At 44.7% G+C, this 15,795-nt stretch overlaps 1 protein-coding gene across 1 annotated transcript in view; it reads right to left on the bottom strand.

Annotated features, from left to right (window-relative positions):
- Positions 1 to 2,691, bottom strand: part of LOC133785685 (flocculation protein FLO11-like) — a 40,594-nt gene extending 37,903 nt beyond the window's left edge. Inside the window, exons 1-4 of the mRNA XM_062224905.1 lie at positions 2,556 to 2,691; positions 1,782 to 2,032; positions 1,563 to 1,721; positions 1,088 to 1,487 (exon numbers count right to left, since the gene is read on the bottom strand). Coding sequence (XP_062080889.1) covers positions 1,088 to 1,487; positions 1,563 to 1,721; positions 1,782 to 2,032; positions 2,556 to 2,691 — 946 coding nt within the window. The remainder of the gene's footprint in view (positions 1 to 1,087; positions 1,488 to 1,562; positions 1,722 to 1,781; positions 2,033 to 2,555) is intronic.
- Positions 2,692 to 15,795: the final 13,104 nt, after the last annotated feature.

Here is a 15,795-nt window from a genome sequence, read left to right as displayed (position 1 = left end):
GAAACAAAGATTGCCTCGCATAAAGTCCGGGCATTTGACCAAGACCAGAACAACAAATTTCTCAGCGCGTCCCTCGACCTAATTGACGAAAAAATGAGAAGCTTCGCAGCTCCAACTCACACATTATCAACAAAAGATCACTCGTTATTTCAACTCAAGGGTCAAGAGACACATCTTTAACATAGGCGACCTAGTGCTCCGAAGATTCTTCTTAGCCGGTAAGGATCCCAAGGACGGAGTTTTGAGACCAAACTGGGAAGGACCCTATTAGATAATAGAGGTTGTGAAGGACGGGACCTTTAAACTAGCTCGGCCTAATGGAGAGGCAGTCCCACGGACATGGAACGCTGTACACCTAAAGAAATATTATCAATAGTCATACTTTTGTAAGGCTTAATTATGAAAGCCACCTTGTTTTCTTAAAAAATGAGAAGTGCATTCTTTGTATCGTTGTATGTTTCCGTGTGCATATAGGCTTAAAAGGGCGTGCTCAAAGTAACCAAGAAATATCTCTTTCTATTTACTTGGGGGGCATATATCCTGGACACAACCAGGTCCTAAAACTTAGAAGTTGGTTAAATTGATTAATCAGTGTTTTTCCTAAAAGGCACGAGGTATCAATAAAACTAACGTGAACTAAGTTTTTAAATTAAATATCCTGGACACAACCAGGTCCTAAAACTTAAAAGTTGGTTAAAATTGACTAGCAGTGCTTTGCAGTCTCAAAGAAAAACAGTCAATAAACTAACAAGAACAAAGTTTTTACCAAACACATCATATTAAAAAGAAAAATAATGATGAAATAACTAAAATCATAAAATTGTCTCAAGGAGAAAAACCTCGTAATAAATAATTACAAAAGATAAAAATGAACTAGAAAAATCCTAAGCCCCCCCAAGTCGCTCCGAGGACGTCACCTCCTCAACATCCTACTCGCCGGCAGCAGAGGTCTCCCCGGTCTCAGTCGCCACTGGCAGCTCCGACTGTAGCTGAGCCTTGAACTTCTTCAGGTAGTGTCCCCATGCATTGGGGGCCATGAATGAGAAGTTTCTGTCCTAGTTGAAGGCCCAGCAGTGGTACAACATACTCTCCATGGAGAATGCCGACGCTTCCTTCTTCTCCCGGACGGCCGCCTCGGCTTCCAACAGCTTTGCCTTGGCCCCCTCAAGCTCGACCTGGAGAGCTGCTGAAGTAGCTCTCGCCTCTTGCTCACCTGCCTGGGAAGTGGTGATTTCATTTTTTTCTTCCTGCTCACCTGCCTGAACTGCGGCGAGGGCAGCTTTCACTTCCTGCTCGGCTGCTTGGGCAGTAGTGAGGGCAAACTTTGCTTCCCGCTCACTCGCTTGGGCCACCGCCAAGGCAGCCCTGGCAGTATGCTCATTCTGCTTTGATGCGGCAAGAGCATCTTGGGCTGTGGCCAGCTCGGCCTTAATCTCCTCATTCCTAGACCTAGCCCGAGAGATGCTGCGGTGGAGGGTCAAGACCGCCTGCAAAAAGCAAAGGAACAGTTAGACGCATTCCTGAAAAGTAAGATGTAAAAAGTGGTTGGAATAAGTACTTACTGTGAGGTTCATTTCGAGAGAAGATTCCATCACGTTCTCAGGGCTCCTCTCCTTGATTGCCCTCAGATTGGTGGGCTTGGCCTTGTAGAAATTCTCCACCGAGTAGTTCGTCGTCTCATAGACGGTCCCTTGTAAAGTGTCTGGAATCAGCTCCAGATCCTGAGGGTTGATGGGGATTCAGATTGTGGCAGCAGGCACCACCGGAGCTGGGGGACCAACCGGTGCTACCGGTTCCCGAGCAGGAGGAGGAGGGGGAGGAGGGCGAGAAAATGTCGCGGTAGGTCCGGCAGCAGGTGCAGCTCCTAGGCCCGAGCTTTTCCCCTTAGCCGGGGATTGAGAGGTAGTTGCAGCCAGGGGTGGCGTTTTCTTAGAAGAAGGCTGAAGCCTCTTGACGAGGGGACCCTCGATTGGCTTCCCTCTTGGGAACATCGAACGGATGTCAAGTCCTACCCTCTCTGCCATCTCCTCGCCTGAAAAGAAGAATGAAAAATACGTTAAGGATACATGCAAATTCCTCAAAGGAAAATTATTAACAATAACACAGTAAAAAAATTTCCTACCCTCTGAGCTAGAGAAAGAGTTTACTTCCACGACCTCCGGCCTCGGAGCTGCTACAAGGGAAGGAGAATTTAAAACAACAACTTCTTGGATTGTGGGAGGTACTGGCTCAGGCTCTACCTCGGGGCTAGATTCCTCCACGTATTGCCTAAGTCAAGCGGAAAATGTACCCTCTAGGAGGGAGGGCCACGACTTAAGGTTGGTCCCGTACTCCTAAAAGAAGGCCGACCTAAAGGACAACGTATTTTCTACTACTACGGTTCGCGTCATTACGTAGTACTAACTGGTCTACGCATTGGAGCAGGGTTACATTGAGGTCGGGGTCGTTTCAGTGGCGGTGCACGAGCTGGTGTGGGTTAAACCTAGCTAACCTAAGGTCTGCGGCTGCCCAATCTAGATCCCAAAAGAGATAGGGGTCACCTTAGACGGAGGGGCCGATTGCTGCCCCTGATTGATCTCGGTCCAAATCTGGATCCCGGGCATCCTCTGAAGCTCTCCTCTTCCGCACAAGGGGCACCTCAGGCTCATCTTTCTGCTCATCGTCATCGCCAGCCGCGTGATTGGTCTCCATCATGCGAGCAGCTAGTTAATTGGCCCAAGTTCACCTCAAGGCCAGAGTCTGGCCTGCAAAAATCAGCTTACACACCAGCATTGTCTCATCAGACACGAGTTAGTGGTAGTCGTTCTCACTCGACGAAAGCCCTGCCAAGGTGTCATATTAACACCCGAGGGTCACTGATTTGGCCGTCCTCGCAATGATGGCTGCACGATGTTGTTTCAGTTATTATACACGCAAAAAAAAAAGGAAAAAGGAAAGAAAAAAGTTTTTTTTAACCGCGAGCTGAGAATGGAAAGCTTACGAGGGGGGTTGAAGTAGTGGTTCTCGTAGTTGCAAAACCCCATCGACATGAAGAACTAGTCCTCGAAGTCGTTGGGGTGGCTGGGCAACTCGATGACTGTAGGAGAGTTTGGGAAACGGGTCAAGTAGTGGAACCCGTCGCCTCGTCCCCGTTGTCCGGGCTGGCTTTGAGGCAGAAGAAATAAAGGATGTCCGCTGGAGTAGGGACCTCCCACTCGTGCCTTAGGAAGAGGTACCTCAGCCCCACCAGCAAACAGTAGGAGTTAGGGGCAGTTGGAAGGGGGCCAGCTTCACGTAATTCAGGAAATCTGTGAAGTACTGGTCCAGAGGTAGGAAGGCCCTGGCCTTGAGGTGTTCAACGCTCCAGGCCGCGAACTCCTCGTCAAGAGGCACGCAGCTCCTCTCACCCTCAAGGGGAGGTCGAGCTACAAGAGCGCCTGTCCCAACTTCGATGTTATGGGACAGCAGAATCTTGTTGACCCTCCCTTGGGTCATAATCTTTGAGACTATCCTCTTCGCCTCGAAGAAAGCGTCAGGTCCCACGTTGACCTCCTTCTCCACCGTGGGACCGAATTGGGGGATGGGAGAATCCACTTCAATCTCTTTCCCCTTGCTGGATTGCTGGGAAAACGAGCCAACAATAATTTTCTTGGGCACGTTTGTAATGCCCCGGATTCCCTAATATGGTTTAATGGTTGGTTTAGTAGGCCGGGAGGGCCATAACTGTTTAATTATGCCATTAAATGTGTTGATGCATGTTCATGAGAATTATATTATAATATGATGTTAAATGCATGCATGTGAGTCCACATTTGTTTACAGGGGTGTTTTGGTAATTTGGCCCGTTGAGGGTATAATTGTATACTTGTTTGCATGTCAATGATATATTGTGAGACCACATTATAATGTGGATTGGTTTGAGTATTTCGGCATGAGACGATCTCTAAATATGATATATCGGTTTGGTCATAACAGGTTTGAGCTCGGGGCTCAGGGTGAGTCTCGGGGTGATTTTAATGATTAGAGCGTTACCAGGGATTTTAGGGTAACGGGATATGAAATATTGGTGCTTGAGAATATTGAGATTAGCGGGAATTGGGAAGCGTTAATTATGATTAACGGTGTAAGTGGAAAGTACCAATGTTACCCTTGAAATGGTTTTAGAGGCTTTAAATGACTTAAGGGTATTTTAGTCATTTGGAAGGATTTATATTACCCTTTAGTTGGCTGTAGAAGGTTATAGATTAAAACAGAACAAAAAACAAAGTTGTCTTCTTCCTTCCCGTACATCACTTCCCTTCATTCTTCCTTTGGTATTTTTGAGCTCTAGGTGGGGTTTCAAGCTAGGAAATTCAAGGGGTGGGTTGGTGGACTTGGTTCAGCCATTGAAGAAGGTTCAAATCTGATTTTGAGGTGAGTTCTAGTCATTGAATTCAGGTTGAGCTATGTTTTTCCCTTTAGTTTTTCAGCTTTTGATTCTTGTTGAAAGTTTGGATTTGAAGAGGTTTTGATTGATGTTTAGTTTGGGTTTTGATGAGAGGGAGTTGTGGGTGATGTTTAGAGGTTAAATTGAGTGTTTGGAGGAGGTTTTGGGTTGGTTTGAAGGGCTGGTTTCAGAGGAAAAACGCAGGGGAGGTTTGCTGGTGCGTTGCTGGTTTTTGGCTGAAATGGGTATTGAGCCGCGGCATGGCATAGGTGAGCCACGGCCCAGGGTGCCTGTCAGGGTTAGGCCGCCTCTGTTTGGAGGCGCGGCGCGGCGCAGCTAGGGTAGGCCACGACCCTTAGGGAAATTTTGGCCAAAATGGAGTTTTTAGCTTGGGGATTCAAACCTTAGGCCTCGGGGTTGAACCTAGTACCCGGTTAAGTAGTGTTTGATGTCCCGGAGGCTAGATTTTGGTTTGGGAACCCTCTGTTATCATTTTTGTTGATGAATCCTATATTTTGGTTATGACCAGGTGACCGTCAAGGAATTTAAAGGTTGATTGATCTCAGGGGTTGTTCATATAATAATTCTTACTCGAACCAGAGGTAAGAAAACAGTGTATGAATATAGTTGCACCCTGTATAGGTATATGACATGCATGGGTTGTTATTGAAGCATGTTGGTTGATATATGTGGACATGGATTGCATATTAAATGCTAGTGAATGTTGATTACCTATTTGTGGTACTGACTAGTCAGGGACCAACCCTAAGGTCGAGATACATGCATTGAATGGCTCTATGACATTAATGCTGGACCGACTCTAAGGTCGAAGAACTTATAAGCGCTTGCCTGGTCTTAGACCAAATGTTCATAGCCAAGGTATATGACCCCGGTGACTGTTTGTCACATGGCTAAGGGACGTTGTCCATAGTTACGACTCTAGAGTCGGGAGGAAGGTTATGTTGGTGACCCATCACCATGCACCTATCCTGATTAAACTTATGAGAGAACCATTTATCAGTTAAGCCTTGGTGACCCTATCGTCACATGGCTAGAGGGAGCTGTACCCATCCTTTGTGACTTTGGCTATTGTCACCTATCTGTTATGGACTGATAGTCCTGAATGGTTATTATGATCGTTGTTGATATTATGTCATGCTTTATTGTGTTTTCTTACTGGGCCTTGGCTCATGGTTGCTATGTGGTGTAGGTAAAGGGAAAGAGAAGCTCACCCAACCCTTCACCCAACCCTGAGTGGAGAGCTTGGGCGATGTTGTGTACATATTGGGCCGCTTGACCACCATGGTCAGGGAGTTCTCAGAGGGACTAGGGGTTTACCCTATTTTTGCCGCTTAGGCCGGCGGGGATTGTAAATTTGAAACAGAGCGACTCTTTTGTATTATGAACAGCTTGTAAACATTTGAAAGGCTCATGAGCAGTTTATTTCCTTAATGAAATGTATCCTTTCCTTTTTACTGGTTTTTCACCTTAACCTGATAATAAAACTTAGATCACGTTTTTAACCAAAGGACTCGGGTAGTGGGTCAAATTTCCGGTTCACTGTTCACCGTAACTGTTCTGGGTTAACCAGGGCGTTACAACGTTCTTCCTAGGTCCCATCTAGTCGCCTAACGAACAAGAACGAGGAAAAGCTTAAATAGGCGACCTAAAAAAAGAAAAGGGAAAACAACGCGAGAAGCAAAGATTTTCATACACGGGCTGAGGTAGTCTCAGCCCGCGGTGTGTGAAGCCACGTGTTGCCATGGTCACACGCCCACGTTTCCAACGGATCCCCAATTTCTCGGGATCTGTGTGTCAGAAGGGTCAGGTTAGTGCTTGCCTTGGAGGGAAATTTTTGAAAGGAAAACTGCCTAGGAGGCGTGACCCCTAAGCTACCCGGTTTTGCACCCGAAAAACCTCTCACCTTCCGTATTCCGAACAAGCATTTCCTAAAGTTACCTAGAAAATTACCCAGAAATTACCTAGTCATGAACGTCGCATTCCTAGACATGTTTTTAAATAATCAATATGCTTAGAATCAAAACCTATATGCCAAAAACCAGCCAAAAATAACCTATAGTGCACGAATAAGAAAGAGGTTTGCCTAACAGAGAAACGGAAAAATCAAAACATGAAACAGGCAGAGAACTTACAGAGTATTTTCCGAGTGAAAGTCACAGAAAGTGTAGGAATCGGAGTCCTGGTGGAATCCTTAAAGCTGGACTAATGAATAAAATCTTGTGGTGAGAACGTGGGGATTTCTGGGATGATGACTAGAAGAAGAAGATCTTCTGAAACTAAGAAGAGAGAAAATGAGGAAAAAGTTTCAAATGAATGGTGGCTGATATGGAAGATGGCCAACCTCATATATACGTAAGAGGCATAAAGAAACTAGGACCATCCGATCAGATTAATGCGAGATACGAGGGTCATAACTTGAGAGGCAAAACGACGACAGAAAGCTGGCTAAGCCATTTAATGCAATTCTTGGAAACCGAACAGTCGCCAACCACGACGCTCCATGTGTCCGATACCCACACAGTGGGCAGAACATGAAGAGTCGAAAGGGAAGCTTAAAAACCCCCGCTGTGAAAGTCACAGATGACATCATGGGTCACGAGCAGGGGCTCGGGGGGCAAATGTACGCCCTAAATACTTGCACACTTTGGCGAGCTAGAGAAGGGCCTAATTCGATTTGCCATGTGTCAACCGTCCACCCAGAGCTGTTTATTACGGGCCTCCATCTAGCCAGCCCGAGCTGGTTTGAGATTTAGCTGCTACTTGGTGCCATCGTGTCAGCAATATGAGTGTCACAAGCTGGCACCGCATTAAGCTTGTGATGTAGTAGAGATCCGACACCCGAATCCTTATAAAGCCAACAACGCAATATAAACGTGCGTATATCAGACATCACGTGTCTTCTCTATTCTTGATTTCTCGGATGTGCAGTATAAATATAACGCCTTGGTTACCCCAGAACAGTTACGGTGAACGGTGAACCGGAAATTTGACTCGCTACCCGAGTCCTTTGGTTAAAAACGTGCTTCAAATTGTTATTAACAGGCTAAGGTGGAAAACCAATAAAAAGTAAAGGATATATTTTATTAAGTACATAAAACTGTTCATGGGCCAATAAAATCTTTTACAAGTTATTTACAACTCAAAATGGTCATTATTGTTTCAAATTTACAAACCCGCTGACCTAAGCGGAAAAAATAGGGTAAACCCCCTAGTTCCTCTGAGAACTCCTTGGCCGTGGTGGTCAAGCGGCTACATATGTACACATCACCACCTAAGCTCTCCACTTAAGGCTAGGTGAGCTTTTCTTTTCCTTTACCTGCACCACATAGCACCCATGAGCCAAGGCCCAGCAAGAAAACACAATAATACATATAGATATTAACAACTGGTTATTATTATAATCACACAGAGATTATTGCTCTTAAACAGATGAGTGAATATCACTTGAGGCTCTGGTAAACCATAATGAGTGACTGACAAGCAAGCCACTAATTTAAACAGATGAGTGACTACTGGGTAAGTCACTAACTTAAACAGATGAGTGACTGCTGGGTAGGTCACTAGCTTAAACAGTTGAGTGACTGTTGGGTAAGTCACTAGCTTAAACAGTTGAGAGACTGATGGGTAAGTCTCTAACTTAACAAATGAGTGACTGATGGGTAAGTAACACAAGCGCTTTTAGTTTTCATCGAACTTAAGGTCGGTCTGGCATTAACGCTCTTCTGAATCATTTAATGCAGATGTCGATTAGATCTAATCTTTATTGGCTTTAGTTGAATATGCTAAGGTCGTCCTTACTCATAAGTCAGCACTGTGTGACCAGTGCCCAGTACCACTGCCGAACTTGACTAATGAGTCCCAGCTTCATAGTTCATACTGACACCTTTGCCAAATCTGACTAATTAGTCAGTACCATGCACAAGTGAGCAAGATTTGCTAAGCATTCAATAATCAATCCATGTCCACATTTACACAATCAACATGCCTCAAGAATAACCATGCATGTCACATATGGGGTGCAATTTTCTTACCTCTCATTCGAGCGAGAATTAATAAAAGAACGACCCTTGAGAACGATCTGACTTTTAGTCCTTTAGCGGTCACCTAGTCATAACCAAATATGGGACACCATCAATAAAATGAATAATAAAAGGTTCCCAGACCAAGACCTAGCCTCTTGGACATCGAATCCTATTAAACCGGGTAGTAGGAACGATCCCGAGGCCTAAGGTTTGAGTTGCCATAATTAAAACACAAATTTGGTCGAAAATGCCCTTAAGCGCCGCGACCCTACACCAACCTTGCGCCGCGGCCTACCCCCAAACAGAAACCAAACCTAACTCTACCTGTGCCTAGCACCACGGCCCTAACTGCTCAGACAGCAAGCCACCTCCTTCATCGAGCCTAGGCTGTGGTGCCCTAGAACAGAGCCGGGACCCTACCACGACCTAGCAAAAAACCTCATTTTCCTTCATCCCAAACTCTCCAAAAAAATACCTAAACACTTCCAAATCATCAAATAAAATTTCCCAAGCTTCCCAATGATCCAAAACCATCAAATCCCAAGGCTTAAACGAACCAAAATCTCAACGATTCACAAAAGCCAATTCTAAGCTTAGAAACTCTAAAAACTCAAAACTTAAAACTTAAATTACCTTTGACTGGGTTGTTTCTTGTTAAATCCTCCGGTCAAGAAGCTTTTAATCTTTCCTAGGATCGCTATGCCTCGATCCTCGCTTGATTCCGACTCCTAGAACTCGAGATTTCTTCGAAAATGCCTCGAACAATAAAAATGAACTAACGGGAAAGAACGAGAGGTTTTCTAACGTACATTCTATCTGACAAGCTACTTCAAGCTTAAGTAACCTCAAATAAAACCTAGTGCTCGGGGTCCCGAAAACACCCCCCGGGGAAATTATAGTCAAAACTTCCAGAATTTCCTCCTGATCTCAATAACTCCCAATTAATCATCAAATAACATTCTCATTACTCAATATCCCAATAAAAGACCCCGTTATGACAAAACCTCTAATTCTAAAAATAAGACCGTCTCATGCCGAATAGCTCGAATATATCTCCATAATAATGGGATCTCATCCACAAATCACAATATGCACCCAGAATACACAATATGCCCTCAATGGGCTAAATTACCAAAAATATCATACTAATCAAATGTGGACCCACATGCATGCATATAACATCATATTATAATATAATTCATATAAACATGCATATTATCATTTAATGGCATAATTAAACAGTTATGGCCCTCCCGGCCTACTAATTCAGCCATTAAACCGCATGAAGGATTTCAGGGCATTACAACTATCCCCTCCTTACAGAAATTTTGTCCTCGAAATTTACATGAACAACTCGGGATACTGACTCTGCATATCTGACTCTAGCTCCCAGGTCGCTTCCTCGACCTTGCTGTTCCTCCATAACACCTTAACCAAAGGTATTTTCTTATTCTTGAGGACCTTGTTTTTTCTGTCGAGTATCTGAACTGGCTGCTCCTCAAAGGAGAGATATGCCTCAAGCTCCAGATCTTCATAACTCAGAATATGATTCACATCAGATACATACCTCTGAAGAGCTGAAACATGAAACACATTATGCACGGCTGACCATGGCGGTGGCAAAGCAAACTTGTAATCCACCTGACCAATCCTCTCTAGGATCTCAAATGGACCCACAAACCTGGGGCTCAGCTTGCCCTTCTTCCCAAATCTTCTCACCCCTTTCCATGGCGAGACTCTAAGGAAGACATAGTTTCCCACTTGGAACTCCGCGTTCCTGCACTTGGGATCTGCATAACTTTTTTGCCTACTCTGAGAAGTGAGCATCCGAGCTCTAATCTTCTCAATGGCCTCACTGGTCCTCTGAATTGTCTCAGGACCTAAGTATCTCATTTCACCTGTCTTATCCCAATGAATGGGAGATCTGCATTTCCTACCATACATCATCTCATAAGGTGCAACTCCAATGGTAGACTGATAACTGTTATTGTAGGAAAACTCTATCGAAGGTACATATTTTCTCCAAGATCCACCAAAGTCCAGCACACATGCCCGCAGCATGTCTTCCAATATCTGGATCGTGCTATCAGATTGCCCATCTGTCTGAGGATGATAAGCAGTACTGAACTTCAATTGTGTCCCCATGGCCTTCTGCAAACTTCCCCAGAACTTGGAAGTAAAAGTAGGGTCCCGATCTGACATGATCGACGTCGGTGCTCCATGGAGGCGTACGATCTCTCTCACATAGAGATATGCATACTGATCAACTGTATAAGTAGTCCTCACTGGCAAGAAGTGAGTTGACTTGGTGTAGCGATCCACTATCACCCAAATAGAATCATGCTGACCAACGGTCCTGGGTAAGCCCACCACGAAATCCATCGTGATATCTTCCCACTTCCACTCTAGGATATCCAGAGGCTGCAATAACCCTGCCGGCCTCTGATGTTCAGCCTTGACCTGTTGACATGTCAAGCACTTAGCCATATATTCCACTACATCCCTCATCATCCCTGGCCACCAATACAACGATCTCACATTCTGATACATCTTTGTGGTGCCTGGATGCAAAGAATAAGGTGTAGTATAAGATTCACCTAGAATCTCTCGGCTCAAAGCAGTGTCTAACGGAACACATATCCGCCCCTTGTATTTCAACAAGCCTAACTCAGATACTGTATAATCTCTGGATGCTCCAGCCAGAACATCCTCTCTGATCTTGATCAGCTGTGGATCACTCAACTGACCCTCCTTGATTCTCTCCAGCAGCGTAGATTGCAGAGTAATATTAGCCAATTGGCCCACCAGCAACTCTATACAACCTCTGGTCATATCATCAGCTAACTCCCTGGCTATCAGCCTCATACCATCCTGGACCCTTCCGGCTTAAAGCATCAACTACCACGTTGGCTTTTCCTGGATGATACAAAATCTCACAATCATAATCTTTTACTAACTCCGGCCAACGCCTTTGTCTCATATTCAAATCTTTCTGAGTGAAGAAGTATTTCAGGCTCTTGTAGTCTGTATAGATCTCACACTTCTCCCCATAAAGATAATGCCTCCATATCTTTAAAGCAAAGACCACAGCCGCCAACTCTAAATCATGAGTGGGATATCACTTTTCATACTCCTTCAATTGATAAGAAGCATAAGCAATTACCTTCTCTGACTGCATTAGAACACAGCCCAAACCCTGATGAGAAGCATCGCAATAAATCACAAACTTCTCCTGATCTGTCGGAAGACTCAGAATCAGAGCTGTAATCAACCTCTGCTTCAGTTCCTGGAAGCTGTTCTACATTTATCTGACCACACAAATTTTTGACTCTTGTGTGTCAGCTCAGTCAATGTAGTAGCTATCTTTGAGAACCCTTCCACAAATCGTCTATAATAACCTGCCAATCCAAGGAAACTTCTAACCTCAGAAGCATTCTTTGGCCTTAGCCAATCTCTGACCGCTTCGATCTTTGCTGGATTTACTTTAATCCCCTCCTTACTGACAATGTGCCCAAGAAAGGATACCTGAGATAATCAGAACTCACATTTCTTGAATTTAGCAAACAGTCTGTGTTACCTCAGTCTCTGTAGAACCAACCTCAAATGTTGCTCGTGCTCTGACTCAGACTGAGAATATACAAGAATATCATCGATGAAGACGATCACAAACTGGTCCAGATAATCCTTGAACACTCGGTTCATCAGACCCATAAAAGCAGCAGGGGCATTAGTCAATCCAATGACATAACTAAGAACTCATAATGCCCATACCTGGTACAAAAAGTAGTCTTCGGTATGTCTCCCTCCTTGACTCTCAACTGATGATAACCAGAACGAAGGTCAATCTTTGAGAATACATTCTTACCTTGCAACTGATCAAACCGATCATCTATCCTTGGCAAAGGATACTTGTTCTTAATTGTCAACTTATTCAGTTCCCTGTAATCAATGCACATCCTCAGAGAACCATCCTTCTTCTTTACAAACAGAACTGGCGCACCCCAAGATGGGAAACTAGGTCTGATAAAACCTAAATCCAACAGTTCTTGCAACTGTATCTTTAATTCTTTTAACTCAGCTGAGACCATTCTGTAAGGTGCTCTAGACACTGGCTCCGTCCCTGGTGCCAGTTCTATCACGAACTTAATTTCTCTGCGCGGTGGAAACCCTGGCAAATCTTCTAGAAATACATCCAAAAATTCATAAACTAATCTGGTATCTTCTGGTCTCACTGGCACGATCTGGATGGTACCAACCACACTGGCTAAGAATCCAATGCAACCTCCTTGCAATAAATCCCTAGCCCTCAATACAGAAATCATAGGTATGCGAGGTCCATGCACAGTACCAACAAACACAAAAGGATCCTCACCTTCAGGCTCAAAGGTGACCATCTTCCTTCTGCAATCAATAGTTGCCCCATACTTTGCCAACCAATCCATACCCAATATCATATCAAAGTCAGTCATAACCAACTTTATCAAGTCCATTGACAATTCTCTACCCTCTACTGTCACTGGCAAAGATCTGACCCATCTCCTGGATACCACTAACTCTCTAATGGGTAACAAAGTTCCAAACCCCACATCATAAAAATCAAAGGGTCTACACAATATATCAATAATACTACTAGCAACAAAAGAATGTGTAGCACAAGAATCAATCAATAAATTATAAGGGGTTCCAGCATTAAGAAGCTGACCTGTAACTACTGAGGGAGAAGCCTCAGCTTCTGCTTATGTCAATGCGAACACTCGAGCTGGGGCCGAGTTGTCCACTTTCCTGGGTTCTTCTTTTCTGGCCTTAGGGAAATCCTTCTTAAAATGACCTACTGCTCCACACAAGTAGCAGGCCTTTGCCCTACACTCTCCCAAATGATGCATCTTCCATCTAGGGCATTCAGGACGAGTCTTCCAGGCTTCATTACCCCCTAGACGACCCATTGTAATACCACGGGGACGCCTATCAGGACCTAGAACTGGGAAGGTGTCAGGAACCTTCCTCTTCTGATCACTTGGGACCTACACCCCTACCAGAACCCACAAATGGAGGACCTGTCCTCCTGAAATCCTTCCTGGCTGCACTTTCATGCCAGATCTTGTTCTCTGCACTCTCAGCTGTGATTGCCTTCTCCACCACCTGTGCATAGGTAGTAACCCCAGCCACAGTGGTGATACGTACATCACGGGCTAATCTGGGCTGTAGCCCCTGCAGAAATCTCTCTCTCCTTGTCCCATCAGTCGGCACCAGCTCCATGGAAAACTTTACCAAACGATCAAATTTTAGGGCATACTCAGTAACTGACAAACTCCCCTGAAGTAGCCTGATGAACTCCTCAGCTTTAGCTGCCCTAATGGCATCATTATAATACTTTTCATTAAACAAAGTTTGAAACTCCTCCAAACTCAAGGCATTAACATTTCTGGTCTGGGTAATCACCTCCCACTAGATTCGGGCCTCCTCCCTAAACATATAAGTGGCACAGGTCACCCTCTCATTACCAGATACCCTCATGAAATCAAGGATAGTGGTAATCATACTCATCCATTGTTCTGCCTTGGCAGGATCTGCACTGCCCTCAAATACTAGAGGTTGTTGCTTCCTGAACCTTTCATAAAGAGGTTCCCATTTATTTCCAACCTCAGGCAGCTGTTCTGCCACTGGCACCGACATAGGAGGTGCCTCTAATACACTGGCCACTACAGGCGCTTGCTGTTGTCTCAGGAGACGAAGCTCTTCTCCATGTCTCAACACTGTTGCCTGCAAATCACTGATTATTTACTGCTAGTTTACAGGAGCTGGCTGTGAAATCCGTGACTGGTCATTTTCCTGACCCTGACTATTATTATTCTGGCCTTGATCACTCTGGCCAGCTGAAGTATCTGTCTGCCCTGGATTCATTCTTATTACTGATACCTTGCTGAAACAATGGTCAATACTGTAACGCCCTGGTTACCCCAGAACAGTTACGGTGAATGGTGGACCGGAAATTTGACTCACTACCTGAGTCCTTTGGTCAAAAACGTGCTCTAAGTGTAATTAACAGGTTGAGGTATAAAACCAATAAAAAGGGAAATGGATATTTTCATTACAAACTGCTCTGCAGAGCTAATCAAAACATTTACAAGTTGTTCTCAGTACAAAATGGTCATTACTGTTTTAAATTTACAACCCCGTCGACCTAAGCGGCAAAAATAGGGTAAAGCCCCTAGTTCCTCTGAGAACTCCTTGGCCGTGGTGGTCAAGCGGCCGCATATGTACACATCACCACCTAAGCTCTCCACTCAAGGCTAGGTGAGCTTTTCTTTTCCTTTACCTGCACCACATAGCACCCATGAGCCAAAGCCCAGCAAGAAAACATAACACTATACATAAGCATTATCATTATAATCACACTGAGCATAAAGCTTTCAAACAAATGAGTGAACATCACATGAGGTCCTGATAAACCATACTGAGTGACTGACAAGCAAGTCACTAATTCAAATGGAAGAGTGGTTGCTAGGTAAGCCACTAGCCTTCAACAGGTTCTGGTAAACCATACTGAGTGACTGGCGAGCATGTCACTGTTTCAAGTGGGAGAGTGGCTGCTAGGTAAGCCACTAGCCTCCAAGCGCTTATTTCATTCATCGACCCTCGGGGTCAGTCTGGCATTAATGTTCTTTGAGTCATTCAATGCTGATAGTCGATTAGATCTAATCTTTATTGGCTTGCGTTAACACGCTAAGGCCGTCCTGACTAATGAGTCAGCTCAATGTGACCAGTGCCCAGTACCACTGCCGAACTTGACTAATAACTCATAGCTTCGCAGTTGATACTAGCACCTTTGCCAAATCTGACTAATGAGTCAGTACCATGCACAAGTGAGCAACATATGCTAAACATTCTATATTCAATCCAAGTCCATATTTACACAACCAGCATGCCTCATGAATATCCATGCATGTCACACTTGGGGTACAGTTTTCTTACCTCTGGTTCGAGCTAGAAATAATATAAGAACGACCCCTGAGAACGATCAACCTTTTGGCCCTTTAGCGGTTACCTGGTCATAACCAATTATGGGATTCCATCAATAAAATGAATAATAAAAGGTTCCCAAACCAAAACCTAACCTCCGGGAGCTCAAACACTACTCAACTGGGTAGTAGGTTCAATCCCGAGGCCTTAGGCTTGAACCCCCTTGCTAAAAACTCCATTCTGGCCAAAATTTCCCTAAGGGTCGCGGCCCTCCCTTGCTGCGCCGCAGTGCGCCTCCAAACAGAGGCGGCCTAACCCTGACAGGCACCTTGGGTCGCGGCGCACCTATGCCATGTCGCGGCTCAATATGCAAAATAGCCCAGAAAT

The sequence above is a fragment of the Humulus lupulus genome, chromosome 6 (assembly GCF_963169125.1).
Source record: "Humulus lupulus chromosome 6, drHumLupu1.1, whole genome shotgun sequence".
NCBI lineage: Eukaryota > Viridiplantae > Streptophyta > Magnoliopsida > Rosales > Cannabaceae > Humulus > Humulus lupulus.
This window is presented reverse-complemented; position numbering and strand designations above follow the sequence as displayed.